The sequence below is a fragment of the Pollicipes pollicipes genome, unplaced genomic scaffold, assembly GCF_011947565.3.
Source record: "Pollicipes pollicipes isolate AB1234 unplaced genomic scaffold, Ppol_2.1 Scaffold_4219;HRSCAF=4965_pilon_pilon_pilon, whole genome shotgun sequence".
Classification (NCBI taxonomy): domain Eukaryota; kingdom Metazoa; phylum Arthropoda; class Thecostraca; order Pollicipedomorpha; family Pollicipedidae; genus Pollicipes; species Pollicipes pollicipes.
The window spans coordinates 32353851-32370872 of record NW_023596448.1 but is presented as its reverse complement, the minus strand read 5'-3'; the positions used below and the strand labels follow the sequence as shown (position 1 = coordinate 32370872).

Here is a 17022-nt window from a genome sequence, read left to right as displayed (position 1 = left end):
ATTCACAACTCCACACCGTCATACCGAGAGTGGGTTAATGTGGGACGCTTGTTGAACTCCTGTCAGCGACGGCCGAAGACTTGGAAGTGTTCGATCGGCTAACGTGCGTCTTTTCGCTCAGCTGCCATCAACCCACAAAGCAATCGGTGGTCGGACCCACAGGCCACACCGGAACGTCAGGCATCCGCACTGTGGCGCTGGGTTCGCGCCGACCACACAAGGGTGTCGCCACCATGACGTGGCGAGCACTTTCTACGGGTGCTGGACGAGTGTAGAAACCGCATTTGTTTACGGAGCTGGACGCAATGCGTTCGGCTGCTGTTTCTCGCCAAACTTAAAGTTTTTTTATAAAATACGTGTCGTCCACGCAATTTCGGTTTCACGCATCCGACACCTAAGCTGGTCCATTCAGCGCTGGGTCTGATCCGATCGACTGATTGATGGACACCTTCTTTCATCAGAGGCTGCACCAACCGAAAGACCTGTCACAAAACGTGCAGTGCATTGACAAGTGGAATGTGCATAAGCACGATTATTTTATACCACATATATTTGGTTCTTAATGAGGTGCTCGATTCCCACAGAAACAGCTCCAAAGCACAGGACAAAGAATGCTGCTTGTCACTGCCCCTGATGGGCCCACCGTGCGGGCGGCACTTCACAAGACCAGCAAAAAATATGAGGCCAGCATCCTGCCCATCACGAACAAAAACACATACCACCCTTTTCTGAGACCAATACCACCCTCAGCTCTTGCGCACGCGCCTCGGTACGATCTGCACACCCTTCTTGAAGCGTCCCGGCTGGCCATCGAAGCCGCGCACGCGGTTCTTATCACGCGGCTTCTTGAACTTCTTCAGGTCCTTGAGCATCTCGACGCTAGGCAGCGCGAGACCGCTCTTTTTGAGCTTCTCGCGTTCCTCCCGCTCGGCGGCGCGCCGCTCCTTGGCCGCCTCCATCAGCTGGCGGTAGTTGGTGGCGGTGCGCGGTGGCGGTTTGGCGCCTAGCCGCACCAGCAGCTGCAGGCGGGCGTCGCGGCGCCGCTCGCGCGACATGCCCTCCAGGCCTAGCTGGAACACCTCGTGGCGCGCCGCGCGCATGTCGCAATCTGCGCCATCGTCGGCGACGGCGGGCGTGGCCGGCGCGTCGGCGGCCGGTGCGGTCGGCGCCCGCTGCCGGCTGTAGGAGGTAATGACAGGCGTGGAAGAGCTGTGCGCCGTCGCCGCCAGCGTGCTCATTGTCTCCACCACCGGCGCTGGAAAGGAAATGGGGTTGGTATGAGACACACATGAGTGCCACTGGCGCCAGGGCAGATCTGAGTCAAGGCGAGCAAGAGGAAACACCAACCCAACATGCAGGATTTTGTACATGCAGTTTAACACCTGTTGCATGAGTGTTTGCTGTCACATGCCATGCTTGAATGCAATTCTAATTTTGCATCATATCATTCTCAACACAAACAACACATCCTAAACTATCCAAACCATGCTCACAATTTCATAACTAAACCATGACCCTGCATGGGTTTAGCAGTCAATGAGGCTCATGGGGTCTGGATGGGCTCTGAGCCTCAACAGCTTTGAGACAGGTGATACAATTATTGTACCTTGCAAGCATTTTGTGACATAGCAGCTGACTCAACTTTGTACCATATGTCAAATGCTATGTATCTTCAATAGGTGGTTATATTCCTCATCACTGCAAACCTACAGCACAGCTTCATTTATAGCCTGTGCCAACATAAAACTTTCCTGTGTTGCCAACTTAACTGCTCTCGACTTTGAACGTGCACTCCGTCAAATTTACCAAACTTCTCATTTGGGTCCAGATTTGACACTGTGATGAGTGAGCATCATGCTGTCCATTGATCCAATTTTGTTAAAACTTTTACTGTTTGAACTTCCTAGAACTCAAGCTTATGCTTGGCACAAGTAGACAATGCAGTTGATATTTGCCCTGAAATTAATTAATTATGTTTATTGCTATCAAGTCCCACAGATTATAGTCTTCATACATAAAGCATGTCAAACCTGGAAGATTTTGTCAACTTCTCAAGGTAAATGCACAGTTCAGATTTGCAATTATTTACAAGCCCCATGCAGAACATAGGTATGGTATTATTACACTGCAAGGAGAATCAAACCCAGCATACAGATATATGGGAAAATTTAGGACACTGCACATGGCAGCGCATGGAACAAAATGCCTAGAAAAGCATCTGAGCCCTCTTAATCTTGAGCCTGATGTAACAATACTGAAGAATGTGAATCATGCTACAATTTTGAGTACAAAGACAATAAACCTTTGATTCAGTTTTTTGCTCTTGGAATGTATTGCATTGACTCAGTGCATATAAATTTATCTGCAGTCAACATGAAACAATAAATGGTGCCTAGATGTCAAATACCAAGCCTTTCCAATAACACTGCTGGCAAATGGCTGGAAAAAATGTAGATTTGAACATAGCAACACATCAGACCAAAAACTTTAAATAAAACACTAACGTGACAATACTGCTGTCTGCATTCTCCTGTTTTATCACAGAATCATCTGTAAAGTGTGATGCATCCCAAGAATATACAACTTCATTGATGACATGGTTCTGTACTCAATTCTGTACCTTCCGGAGGAGAGGCAATCTGTTTTCATGAAAACAGGACACACATGAAAATGAATACCTCATCAGTGATTTCAGTATTTCGGATGGATGACTTATCACGTGTCATAACGAGCAGAAACGACCCAATAAAAATGAAATACCTTTCTTCTTCTTCTTGGCCATTGTTCAGTGACTCAACAAGTCAACACGCAATGAGAAAATCACGAACAGTGGGAGTGTTTCCGTGACAGCCTGCGGCGATGAATACCACCTATTAGTCGACACTTGTAACAAACACCGGTCAGCTGTTATAGAGCACTGGAATTGGCACGTACGTAAATTTGAAACATCACTAAAGCGCCAAATATGTCGCAATAGCTTACTTCCATATATAGCTTTCCTTCTTTGCCGAGGCCCCACCGAATTCAAATTCAAAACTCTTTCTCGTTTTATCCACGAAGATTGTTTTAAGCTGCATATTCAAAGTTTCAGTATCAGGGTGCCCGAGGATGCCATAGCATCCCCACTTAACACAAATGCGGAGCGTTAACACGCACCCGGTGGCCGATTTAACGCGCTTCGCTCAGGTGCAGAGGTTCAACTCGGCTCGCTGAGACCTCATAAAATGAGTGAGCCATATACACCAAATTTAAAGAGCGTGTTGGCCCGTATGCAAACACACTGGCGTCAAATTTTTTAGGTTCTTAGGTCACGACCTACGGGTCAGATAAGGTCAAGCAATGCTGAACTTTAGAATATATAATCAGAATAGTATAATAATCAGAATAGTAATAAATTTATATAAAAAACAGAATAATAATCAGAATAGTATCCAAAGTGCCCTAGGCATTACGCAATCACTGAGAACTTGGATACTTGCTCTATGCAGTACGTCCCTGGTGTCCATTTAAGGCAGTGATGTGTTTAACCATTAGAACGTCATGGTAGCCAGGCTTCCAGAGAAAACCCCATGAACCTTGTCCATTCTATTTCCGAGACACATATCTTCTCGAATTTTTCCCGCTCCGCTTTAGAAAGCACCAGAAAGACCGCAAACCTTCATTCTCAGGAGACACAACAATATCGTGCCTCTCACCACGAATCAAATTCTCGAACACTTCCCTGGGCGAGGTGCACCAAAACCTTTATTTCGAGGCACCACGGCTTATATTTGCAAGAGGAGTTTTGAAGGAGTTGCGTTTTGCTTCCACGAAGTTCCTGCTCGGCCCGTTCCTTGATATTCGGCGGGGTGGCACCAATTTGATTTATTTTCATTTTTGGGAGTCATAACCTGTATCTTTCAGAAACAAGTAACGCTAGGGGGCATCTGAAAGGGCCCCAAACCATCATTTTTTATAGACAACAGATCTCGAGGAAAATTAAGAAACCCGTGACGCTCCATTGACGATATCATGACTCGGCCCATTCAGTGAAGCGACATCAAAACGTTCGTTTCACAGCGCCAAAACATGTATTTACTTTAGGCAGCAAGTTCAAGTGGGCTTTCGAATGGGTCCCGAACCCTTCATTGTAAAGGGAACCACGACTTCTATGCTTTCCATCCTGACCAAATTCTGGGTCGACCCCATCCGCAAAACAGGCATCACAAAACCTTAATTGTGCAGTACCATAAACATTATTGAAGCTGGTGCCCAATTTCAGGGGGCAGCACAATGGGTCCCAAAACGTACGTCTTCAAAAGGCAGCAAATTTCAAGAGTACCTAAATGTTTATACTTCCCTATTGGCGAAATACGGGATCGACCTATTCGACACTGGGTTACCAAAACGTTTTTTAAGGCACCATAGCCTTTATTTTTAAAGGTGCCATATCAAAATGGGTCATTTAAAGGACCCCAGCATCTTTATTTTCAAGGGGCGCAAAATCAGTGGCAACACAACTTTTGTGCCTTCCACCTGATGGAATCCTAAGTCAGACCTCTCGGGGAAGAAATACTCGATGCCTTTATCTCGGCCATCGCGACCTACCTTTTTAAGAGGCACCCACTTATAGGGAGGCCCCACGAAAGCCTCTCAACCCTTCAATGTCAAGTGGCGTCAAACTCTAGAGGGCAGCAAATATTGCCCATTTTTTTAATTTCACGTGGAACCAAAGGCACCACTATCGATGGGACAGCAGCACGTGACCTACCTTAGGATTTTAGGTACAGCGGGTCCCAAGGATTCCTTTGGGCCGCGGGGAAACGATGATCAAGGGTCAGATCAGATGGTTCGAAAGGCAGGCCGGAGGTGGAGGGATCTCAGCCAGTAGGACCGAGCTCTCGGTCCCGCACCGGTCTTGGTTGGCCCTGGGGCCTGTTTCCTAAGTCGGGCAGGACCGGGCCTGCAACTGTCAATCCGCAAGATCGTGCATTGGTCACGCCTGTGCCGATCAGTGGCTCACATTGTCCAACAATGGGTCCCGTGTTGACAATAAGCCTAAAGTCGGCCAGGAGCGCATTTACTGAACATGGACAGGAGCGGGACCTCGAATATCAAAATGCCTCTTGCGTTGAGCATAGCCCTCCTGGCAGTGCCGGAAGACGTGATCAATGATGATGCAACCGTCTTTACTCACAATGAGATACTGAGCTGTGCCAGTCAAAGGTCGCGGTAGTGAACGAGGAACCCTCCGCATTGTGTCAACTGGGAGGCGGGGGCTGCATGTAATAGTTTTGCCGCTTTCTACCGCTACTACCAACATTTCAATATTTGCGCCATGCCAAGTCACTCGAGTGGCATTACGACTTAGGCTATGTGTGCTCGGGTCGTGTCACTCGAGTGGCATTACGAGTTAGGCTATGTGTGCAAGTTATTGCTTTTGCGTGTAACCATTCACTGTGGGGTTTGGTTCCCCGCGGTGACCGCCCTTTCGGCCAGGATTACAGGCAAGCGTCGGCGAATGACCTCATATAGTCGTCGGAAAGCCCCAATGACGCACAGTCATTTATTGTGAGGTTAGCGACTTACAACATTGAACTCTTTTGGGTGCGTTTTACGTAAGTTATTGTGTACTGTGTCATTATTATTTTTTCTCTCTTACCAAATCGCGAGTCCCCACAAAATATTAGCTTATCTTTACTTGAAGGCTTTGATGGGGATAGGGAGCCCCGTTCCTTGTAGCTTAACTTAGCTCCTTGTAGCTTAGATTTAGGCAAATATAGGCGTGGTAGAGGGAGGGGACAGCCCAACACTGGGGCTTGCCCCCAATACTCTCAAAGAACCTTTATAAAAGCGAACATAACCATGCGACTCGTACTGGATCCGTCATCCGAAAATACCAGCCCCGAGATCAGTCACCTGTTTTGTCGTGGGACTACGCTACCGGGGGACATACACCACGCAGTTCGTCGAGGCACTGTACACCCTTTGTTTGCCCCGCAAAGTGAAGGAAACACGGGCTAGACGTTTGATCGACTACAGTCTATTGCTTACATGTGTACTAGTGTGACAACATGTTCGTGTGAAAATATGTTCGTGCGCTATCGTCATCCGGCAAATTAAGCCGGGTTAAGTTTTTTCATCCTCATTAAGTAGTGCGTGGCATCCCACGTAATGCGCACCAGCCGGGCATTTTGTGCCTGCTGTGTCCAACGTGTGACACCCCCCACCCCACCCCCACCCCGCCCCTCCCGCAGCTTTAACAGTTGGACACGAAACACACCTGTGTTGATTACCGTGCCTGTTACCGATTACGTGTTGGAGCCTCTATGACACTATGCAGATAAAAAACGACAACAAACAAATAAACAAAACAAAAACCGTCAGACATGCATATGGGGATGTCAAAACGGAGACTTTTGTGTGTGTTTGAACCACACATTGTTTATCGAAATTAAGTCGTGATTCTTGAGGAAGGTTCAAGCAATGCTCACGAGCCCGGGCATACGGAGGAAGTCGTCCGGAAATCCGCACGATGGTTTTCACCGAGCTCGCTCCGTGTTCCGCTTGGAGTCTGCCAATTCACGATAAGTTAGCCTTGATCATCTGACCAGAGGGGACGCACGCGTGCGTGCTCGCGCGCGCCCCACCACCCCTGGCGCGGCGCTGACGCGGCCTGGCCGAGCCGTCGACCGCGCGGTCGGCCGCATCCCGCGCCAGCGCGATGTGGGTGGAAGCCCCCGCGCTGGAGCGTGAAGCCCCGATAGCGACGCCCGCCCACCGATGCGGCAGCCAAGGCCAGCCACGGGACCGGCTGCGAGGAGCGGGGTGCCCAGCAGGGCGGCAGCCGCCTCCCGGCCCTGTCCGTGGCAGAGGTGGCTCGGCGGCGGGTGGGGCGGCACGGACCCACGCGTGTCCAGGTCAGGTCAGCTCCGCACCGACCATGTCCGGTCGCGCAGGTGAGCACGGCGCCGGCGGTCGGCGCCGCCCACAGCCGGACGGTGGCGGCACTCGGAGCCGGAGCCGTCCGCTGATGGTTGGTGACGAGACGCTTTTCTAGCAGTTTACTGCATAAAATGTAGCGCACGTGTAACTCGTGGCTGATGAGATGCGCATTCATAGCTCTGGATAGCTGTAATGTTTGGTGGTAAACAGTCTGGTATTAAGATAGTCTGGTAAGTAAAAGTGATGAAATTACCATATCGACGAAGCGGATACTTGTTGTAAGCAAAAACTCGCTTTACTATGCGGAAAGACACAAACAAAAGCCTTGTGAGCGTAGACAGGTACGCACGCATTGCATGAGGCAAATATTTCCAAAGAGTTATCGTGTCACCAATACAAATAGGGCGTACTAAGTGGTGTGTGGACCACGTAAGCTATCTACTCAAAAATTGCAGAGGCCCACAAACGGTTAAAGAACACCCACGCTAGTTGGAAGCCTGAAGCGACCAAATGTACATGGAAGATCCAGTATACCAAAATCTTCACATAGGATAATAAGTTCAGATGGAATTCAACAGACCGCCAGCAGCCAGTGAAATGACAAGGCATTGTCCATAACGCCGTTTTCCAGCACCTCCTGGTACAGTGAAGGTCGACAACTTAGCTGAAGAACTCCACTCTCATAACTGGACAAACCAGGAGCTAAGGGTCTTTCTTGCCAAGGTAAATGAATGTAATTAAATTGTATCCGGGAAGCCTGGACGCTCTTGGTGCGAAGTCGTCATCAAAGGGGCAGGATACCCAAAAACCAGGGACTATTGCAGTGCTCAGGTTGACCTGGACGGAATATGTAAGCATCATTACTTGTATTGTATTATGTCATACCGAAGCAATGAAGGTAGCATGATAAAAAATTAAAATCCATGTATAGATTATGATGAAAATGAGTAAGTGTGCTAGGTATCATTCAGGTATCAGTATCACTTTCTATGATAATATTTCATAAGTAATGACAACTAACTAACTTAAAAATACTGATGATACAAAACAAAGTAATATAAAACTAGCAATGAGCCAAGTTACAGTTACCAAGACAGAACAAGGGCGGGGGGGGGGGGGGGCAGCGGCTGCGGAGGATAACCCGAAGACAACTCGGATCCTCGCAGCAGCGTATGGTCCGTCCAAGCGACTGACGATACAGCTTAAGGAGATTGTTAGTCTATTTCATTCCTTAATGTTCATGACAGAACCCATTAAGACATCGTGCACCGAGATTGGCACGAGGGCCTTGAAACGTCCAGGGAGATGTAGCAGCAGACAGAGCCTGTCAGAACCGAACCGGACTGTCCAGAGACTCGAGGTGTTTCGACTTCTGAGACGGACCAGCCAGCAGCGACCGGAAGGGCACCGACGGATAATCGGCTTAGAAACCGATCATTGAACTATTAGAAGGTCAAGATATGCTTGAGAAAGCAAGTAGGAGATAAATGCATGCCATGGAAGCGACAAGCTTAACCATATGAAGAACATGGGTGATACGTCGGAAGACACCACGTTAGAACGAATGGATAAAGATGTGGGATAGGATTCTGCCGTCCGAGCTCAATAGCCATGACGGCTTTAGAGAACCCGACAGAGTAAACCATGTGGCGACTCGAAGAGCAGCATCCGCTTCATGATGCAAGGCGTGGCTACCACTGAACTCAATTTCTTATCCATCAGCTTCTTGTTGATGAATGATGTTGAATTGACACCACAACGCTCACAAATCTCATGCACAACGGCACCATCGCGCAACGGCGCATTCTGTCGGCGGACCAACAAGAAAAGTGTTTCACCACACCATGAACGGAAATGTCAGAATCGCGCCATAACTGGCGGCAAATCCCAGATTTCCGGAAAAAATCCGGCATTGGAAGTCCCGAATGTAATCCAGATTTCCTGTGCATGGTTACGGAAACGCCTCTGGTAATCCCTATTACGCTCCCGAGGGAATTCCCAGTTGTAATCCAACCTTGCCGTGAAAACGGGGCAATAGGAACAAAGCATAAGCATTGCAAATGAAATCATTGTTCGGACTACCGTCCTTCTTTGCTGCGCACGCGCAACATAATGCTCAATAACATCTGACGGCGGCTGGAGACTCGATTTTTTCTGAACGTGATGCGCATACTCAGACAGCAGAGCAGAACGATAATCCTAACAACTTGTTCATTTGCAACCATGACGCTGTTGTCATGAGCCGTCGCAGTGTTTTCGACACCATGAAGACTCATTCAGGTTGCGTTTCACGCCTGGAAATATCAATAATAGATGACATTCGCTGTCGGGGATTTGCCCAATTTCGTTGGGGTTTTCATTTTCCCCGAGGACTCGCCCGGCTTGTGTCTTATTCTTTATATCTTCTGTCAATTGCTCCTCTACAAAGTGGGGTCGCGTTCGCTGGACGCAGCAGCTTTAGTACCTTGTACGTGACATGTAGTCCTTTATATCCATGTTAAGGTGATCAACGTTAATAAACAAACACATTTTACGTTCGCGTGGTCAAGCCAGCGAACCTTCAAGAACTGACAGACGCCTTCAGACTTGAGATGGGGCGCATTACCGTCAACAAGATAGACTAGTCAACCGACTATCTGCAGCAGGTTCTGCTGTTACGCGTCCTAGATCGCCCGAAGGGGCTATCTGGGGGACTTTTGTAGTCAGTATTTGACAGACGTGGAAGTCTCTGACTACGAATGTCGCTGCTCGTGTTATGCTATTGAATTGACTGTCAAATGCCACCGCAATCACGCTTGCGCGGTAAGCTACACTTGCCATTGTGGAGGGAAACGTAAGTGGCCTTTTGTCTGGATTATCTTGCACTTTAAAAAGCTGCCGCATGTTGCAGCTCATTTGTTTGTTCTGGTCTTTTGCACATATCATAGAAAGCTACCAGCGTTTGCAGACCGGCCTAACCTAGGGGCAGGTGGCAGAGTGCAAACACTAAAACATGACGTTATTTTGGCACAAAATGAGCATGATGTCAAAAGTGATGTATTGAGCTACTTAAAGCATCAACAGTTCAGAGAAATATACTGCATTTCTTTGGTCCAGCATTCCCTTTTTGTCTCAAACGCATTGGGGGGGGGGGGAGGGGCTCAAAAGAGCATTAAGGAGCCCGAGCCAACATTTGGGGAGGGAAGGGGGGGGGGGGTGCTCAGGCTCCCTCGAAAATATTCAAAATTGACCCCCCCCCCCTACCAGTATCAACAAGTAGTGGGTCGTTAAAACGGTGTCAGCTGTTGTTACGCCAGATAACCCACAATTCTCTGGAAACTGGCAAACTGCATGATGCACGGCGGGACGACGCTCAATTATGGTAGAACGATAAAAGGCAATGTAAAATCATAGCTAAAACCGGAAACGACAAGACGCCGTTTTCGTTGCACTTATTATGAATTTACTGCGTCGCAAAATGAGATAATTGCAACTTTCTTGCCACACCGGTGCAAAGCCACTGCGATTTTTCCTGTCCTTACCGCCGTGCCACACGGTCATTCGTGTTTTACTACATCTGTGTTTTTCGGCACGCCCGAGCGCTCTAGGTCACGTGAGCTGAGGGGCGCGGCTGTATTTCGTGTTTTTATCCGATCCCCGTTCGCCGCCACTGCGTCGCTTTGAGGTGAAGCCGTCACGCGTGTCGACAGGGGCGGGTTCGTCGCGCGCTTTCAAAACACGGGGCCCGAGTAGGACGGGGTGCGCTCAATCACAGGTTGCGGGAACGATAATGGCCCTGCTCCTTTCACCAAAACATTCGCTCCAGTGCCTGGCATTACATGAGCGCAGTCACGACCACATCAATGGCCATTGTAGAGGGCCAGCCGTTGACTATTAATCGAGTGAATCGCATGAGTTGCCGGATAAATCGGACTACTCCTGTCATGTCCGTCGAGCGGAGGCTTTTTCCAGGCTCGCGCTGTCACATCGTTCGCTCTGTAAGAGTCAAATTGTTCAGGACGTCATTGCGGCACTGGCACCAGCATCAGTCTAGAACTCTAGATGCATGGGTGGACGTGCCGGCCCACCTGGAAACGGAGAGCTCCCGTTGGTACCAGCGCCAGTGCCGGCTTTCGATGCGTTCGGCCCATGCGTCGAATGTGGCAGCTTTCCGTATCACCTTGTCACATCACATTGTCACATTGTCATGTCGTGTCACACCACGCTGACAAAGTGTCAGCATTACCAGTTTTGCCACCAGCAGTAGCACCGGCTCGGGTTCAACTGTAGCTGCCGGTATACGATGCCACCAGAACCCTCGAGTCTACTCAAATGCACCTCGGGCTTACTCAACTTCCTGCCAAGCGCTGCATGGTGCCTGTGTATGTGTGACTGACGCAGCAGCCAGGCGTTGACAACAGCACAGCTGGTGGTGTCGTTGGAATAGGAAATTTTGCCTGGGAGACAGACGGTGGTCAAGAACCTTGAAATCCCGATATCAAAATCTACGACCCACTCTTCCTTGGTCTTCTTTTCTGAGCGGCTGCTGCCCAGCTCTCTTCCGCCCAACACTGTCCGTGTCTCATCGTGTGCACTGCAGAATGTTATCAAAGGAGTTGATAACAAACGCTGAGCGTTATGCCGTAAAATTGGTGTTGTTCGCTGGTTTTATTGTCAGTACGTATCGTTGGCTTTGATAAGTCGAAAACATGTTTATGCCTTTTCGTGTTTTGTTTTTCGATATTTTTATCATTTTTCAGCTCTCATTTTTTCATTATATAACAAATGCGTCATCTTCTGAGAGCTTGGTTCTGAAGAGTGCATGCTATAGACCTATCACACGTGGAGCTTTATAAAATGGTGGGTCCCTAAGACAGTGGTAGCTTTTGTTATGTCAGATGATGCCTAATTTCTTTTGTAACTTGAGGAGCTGTGAATAATAGCGTATTGCTTTCTTAAATATCAGAGGAAAGAATGGGCGAGTGATTTGAAACTATAACTCAGGACTAGCCCTCAACACCACAAACACTGTCATCGTTATAATTGTTGGTTTTTACAGGGTCGCGGAATGCTACTAATGCGACCCCCTGGCCATTCCAATGTGTGTGTCTGGTCGACTTCCGTACCTCCATTCCGTGTACGCTGTATGTCCAGACGTTAAAACCCATGCCGTCCCCATCTCCAGATCAGCTCCATCCGTGTCCTCACGTGCTGGGATCGTGCATGTCCAGACGTCTGGAGACGGATATTTCCCGGATATTTCCCAGATATTTCCCAGATATTTTCCATTTTCAGCTCTGCTGCGCCTGTGTCTACTCGCGCTGGCGTCGTGGGCGGCGGCCGCCGCCGAATACGAGGGCGGCGGCGACTCGGACCCGTACGGCACCGACGCGGAGCTCGAGCCGGGCGACGACCTGCTGGTGGAGACGCACGAGGGCCTGCTGGAGGGCGTGACGCTGACGGCCGGCTCCGGCCGCCTGGTGGACGCATGGCTGGGCGTGCCATTCGCGCAGCCGCCAGTCGGGCCGCTGCGTTTCCGGCCGCCGGTGCCGGCCGCGTCGTGGGAGGGCGTGCGGCCGGCGCAGCGCCAGCCCAACTCCTGCTGGCAGGTGCTCGACGGGTTCTTCGGCGACTTCGACGGCGCCACCATGTGGAACGCCAACACACCGCGCAGCGAGGATTGCCTGTACCTGAGCGTGACGCGGCCAAGACCGCGGCCTTCGCGGCCGGCACCTGTGCTCGTCTGGATCTACGGCGGCGGCTTCTACAGCGGCACGGCCACGCTGGACGTCTACGAAACCGAGCGTGCTGGCGGCGGAGGGCGGCGTCATCGTCGTGGCCATCCAGTACCGCGTCGCTTCGCTCGGCTTCCTGCAGCTGGACGCGGCGCCGGGCAACGTCGGTCTGCTGGACCAGGTGCTGGCGCTGCGCTGGGTGCGGCGCAACATCGCCCGCTTCGGCGGCGACCCGGAGCGTGTCACGCTCTTCGGCAACTCGGCCGGCCGCGGTCAGCGTCAGCATGCACCTGCTGTCGCCGCTGTCGGCGCCGCTCTTCCGGCGCGCCGTGCTGCAGTCGGGCTCGGCCACCAACCCGTGGGCGGTGCTGAGCGCGGAGGAGGCGCGCCGCCGCGCGCTACGGCTGGCCGAGGAGGTCGACTGTCCGCGTGCGCCGGCGGCGCGCGCGCTCGCCTGCCTCCGCCAGACGAGTGCCGAGCGCCTGGTGAACGCCGAGTTCTTCACCACCGGCATCTGCGAGTTCCCGTTCGTGCCGGTGGTGGACGGCGAGTTTCTCCCCGAGGACCCGGCCGAGGCGCTCGCCGCCGGCCGCTTCAAGCGCGCCGAGCTCCTGGCCGGCAGCGTCGCCGAGGAGGGCAACTACTTTCTGCTGTACTACCTCGCCGAGTACGCCAACCTGACGGTGGTGCCGAGCCCGAGCCGGGCCGACTTCACGCGGCACGTGGCCGCCCTGCTGCCGCGGCTCTCCGAGCCGGCGCGGCTCGCCGTCAGCCACGAGTACACCGACTGGACGCGGCCGTACGCGCCGGCCACACTCCGCGACGGCCTCGACAAGCTGGTCGGCGACCAGCAGTTCGCCTGCGGCGTCAACGATTTCGCGGCGGCGTATGCGCGCGAGGGCGGCGCCGTGTTCGTCTATCAGCTGCGCCAGCGCGCGCCCGGCTCGCTCTGGCCCCAGTGGACGGGCGTGCTGCACGGAGACGAGGTGGCGTACGTGTTCGGCGTGCCGCTTCGCGCCGGCGGGAGCTTCAGCCGCGAGGAGGTCACGTTGTCCAAAAGGATGATCGGTTACTGGACTAACTTCGCCAAGACCGGGTGAGGAACTGGGACGTGCTGGTGGTGTGTGCAAGCAACCCAGGCGGCTGTCGCGCCCTTAAAACTCAATAACAACGATGCGTTGGAGGCGCTCCATTGCCTGTGGTGGTCTACTGATACGCTTGACCAGGACAATGCCTGCGAAATTAGTTCGTCACACGCATGAAGCTTGCCGTGTTTTGTGATATCAAATCGCTTAGTCGAAACGCTTGGGGACTAATGCACTTGTCCAGCGCCCTGCAGTGCTGCCTCTGTCGACACACAAGCTCCAGTTTTCGACCGCCCAAGGTTCCCATCGCACAAGCTGACTCTGGTCACGATGAAGTGGTGCAATGCGCGTGCAGGTCCTTAGGTTCCCCCGCGCTGAGTTAGCGGCCTGCAGCTTTTGTAGTGTTGCAATGATCCCTTGAATGCAGGGTGAACCAGGAATTTCCTTCAAGGGCCCGAAACTGGGTGCTAACGCACCGCGCAGATCTCGGCTTTCCATCAGGGGTCCATCTAAGGTAAAAAAATAATAAAAGAGGAGTTAAGCCGCCATCCGACATGCCTCCCCATTGTGAGCGCCCCTGTTTGGATGCATTCAGTGGCGCGCACCATGCGGATCTGCAGCTGCCGCACCACTCCCTGTCGACCCCTCTCACCTCTCCCCTGAGCCGGAGCGCACTCTCACCCGCCCTCTTACCCACATCCGCCGGCAGGGACCCGAACCAGTCAGGTGACCAATGCGCCCTGGACGGAGGCGCCTCGGCCGACTGGCCCCTGTACGAGCCGAGCGGCCAGCGGTACCTGGTGCTGGCGGCCAACACGCGCGCCACCGGCCGCGGCCTGCGGGCCCGCCAGTGCGCGCTGTGGTCCAACCTCGTGCCGCCACTCAACAGCACGGCCTTCGGTCTTAGCGCGTAGCGGTCTGGTGCTCTTGGTGGCTCGGTCTGGTCGTCTGGTGTGGTGGCTCGGGTCACCAGGGCGACGGTGTAGCTGGACGTCTGTCCCCCACTGGTCCGTAGGGCGGCGGTGTAGCCGACGTCTGACCCTCACTGGTCCCTGGGGTGGTGATGGAGCCGACGTCTGATTCTCACCGGTCTGTAGGGCGACGGTGTAGCCGACGTCTGACCCTCACAGGTCCCTGGGGCGGCGGTGTAGCCGACGTCTGACCCTCACCGTCCCTGGGACGGTGGTGTAGCCGACGTCTGACCCTCACCGGTCCCTGGGGTGGCGGTGTAGCCGACGTCTGACCCTCACAGGTCCCTGGGGTGGAGGGTAGCCGACGTCTGACCCTCACCGGTCCCTGGGGTGGTGATGGAGCCGACGTCTGATTCTCACCGGCTGTAGGGCGACGGTGTAGCCGACGTCTGACCCTCACAGGTCCCTGGGCGGCGGTGTAGCCGACGTCTGACCCTCACCGGTCCCTGGGGTGGTGGTGTAGCCGACGTCTGACCCTCACAGGTCCCTGGGGCGGTGGTGTAGCCGACGTCTGACCCTCACCGGTCCCTGGGGTGGTGATGGAGCCGACGTCTGATTCTCACCGGTCTGTAGGGCGACGGTGTAGCCGACGTCTGACCCTCACAGGTCCCTGGGACGGTGGTGTAGCCGACGTCTGATCCTCACTGGTCCTGGGGCGGCAGTGTAGCCGACGTCTGACCCTCACAGGTCCCTGGGGCGGTGGTGTAGCCGATGTCTGACCCTCACCGGTCCCTGGAGTGGCGGTGGAGCCGACGTCTGATCCTCACCGGTCTGTAGGGCGACGGTGGAGCTGACATCTGACCTCATCGGTGTCCTCACCCCCTAGGATGAGCCCAGCAGCGGCAATGCAGCTAGCGGCGGTGTCCCGCTGGAGCGGCCGGGCATGGTCGGCCTCCGCGCACAAGATCATGGTTGGTCGTTGAACTCTCTCTGGATATGTGTTCTCCGTAGCCGGACTGGCATTGGGTCTGTGTTCTCTGTGTTCGTACCACCCATGAGCCCGCGATCTATAGTTTGTCCCCGCCGGACACGATCGTCCCATTGCCAAGTCTCAATGGGCGCAGATCGGACTGACCTAGCCGTTCGCATGGCCACCTTGCACGATCACGGGACGGACGGAGGGCTCACCTGTCCTCTGCACCGAAGTAGTGCAGATGACATGCTAGCGCACACATGTTGGCTCAAAACACACTCAGGTACTGGCTTTGGAAATATGTGACGTATTCAACGTGATGTGCATTATGACGCGACAATACACGGGGTGACGTCATAGACAATTCGAAATGTGTGGTGCTTACCATTGAGGCGGCACCAATACTAATGCTCACAAACAGCCCTCGCGAGTCAAACATTGGGCTGGAGGCGGTCGAGCACAATGCGGGCACCACATTTTAATGCGGGATTATTGGTGGCTCCACGAGAAAAGCTATTTGGCCACGGCAACTATCGAGTTCTGAAGTTCTCAACTATCAAGCTCAAGTTCTCTTCAAACACATTAGTAACTCACCATGGGAGCAGCCAATATTTTAGGAACAATGATGCATATGTGCACGGAGGACGAACGTGTCACGTGTCTGGTAGTGAACCAATCGTCATGCGCTCCGTTTCATCGGCGCATGCGTGGTCTGGCTGCTCGTTGTTTGCTGCGAGCTAATTGAAACCCGCTTATCAGATCGCAGCCGGGATGCTGACAGCTCATTGGTCCGTTCGAGTGATCCCTGTGACTGCCGATACCAGCTTTTTTGCCGATTATCTGCCTCACACGCCTGCACCTAGCCAATGGCTTATCTGCAAGGCTTCGTGGAGACCGCCAGCGAGTCACTTAAAGCGGGTTTTGCACAGCTTGATGCGCTCGAAGGAACAATATTGCAGCTCGCTCTGAAAAGATTGAGTCACAACAGCCCGCACTGGGAACAGGCGGGGGGGGGGGGGGGGCAGAATCTGCCCATCTCCTGCTTTTGTGGCGTTTTCCACTAACATACAGCTGAACTGATCTGAATTCGGCTTGGCCATATGTGTTTTATGCGGACCACCGCGCGGCACCGTGTGCCAGACAGTATGATAGTGGAGTTCAGATCATTGATTATTTTGATATATCTTTCAAGGCAGTGGCTGCCGTAAATCATGCTTTTCCAGTGAACCTTGGTAACCCATGACTAGAAATACAGGCTCGAGACGTTGAGTTTTGTCGGCATTAGCAGAGCTCACCTCATCAATTTGTTTAACCTGTACTTTCTGGCAAACTGAAGGTCGATTATTTCATCACGAGGCTGCTTAACCCACAACAGTTCTCTGAAATCACAGCACGAACGAATGGCGTTTGTGAGT

The 17022-nt window shown here is 52.6% G+C and overlaps 1 protein-coding gene and 1 pseudogene across 1 annotated transcript; one reads left to right on the top strand and one right to left on the bottom strand.

Moving 5' to 3' along the window:
* Positions 1–532: 532 nt before the first annotated feature.
* Positions 533–2889, bottom strand: LOC119095949 (uncharacterized protein C1orf131). The gene is made up of 2 exons (XM_037218808.1): positions 2761–2889; positions 533–1255 (listed from the first exon to the last, which is right to left on the bottom strand). The coding sequence occupies exons 1-2, from the start codon at positions 2780–2782 to the stop codon at positions 747–749; spliced, it is 531 nt and encodes a 176-aa protein (XP_037074703.1). The 5' UTR covers positions 2783–2889; the 3' UTR covers positions 533–746.
* A 3975-nt stretch (positions 2890–6864) lies between these two features.
* On the top strand, positions 6865–14637 carry LOC119095210 (acetylcholinesterase-like; annotated as a pseudogene).
* Positions 14638–17022: the final 2385 nt, after the last annotated feature.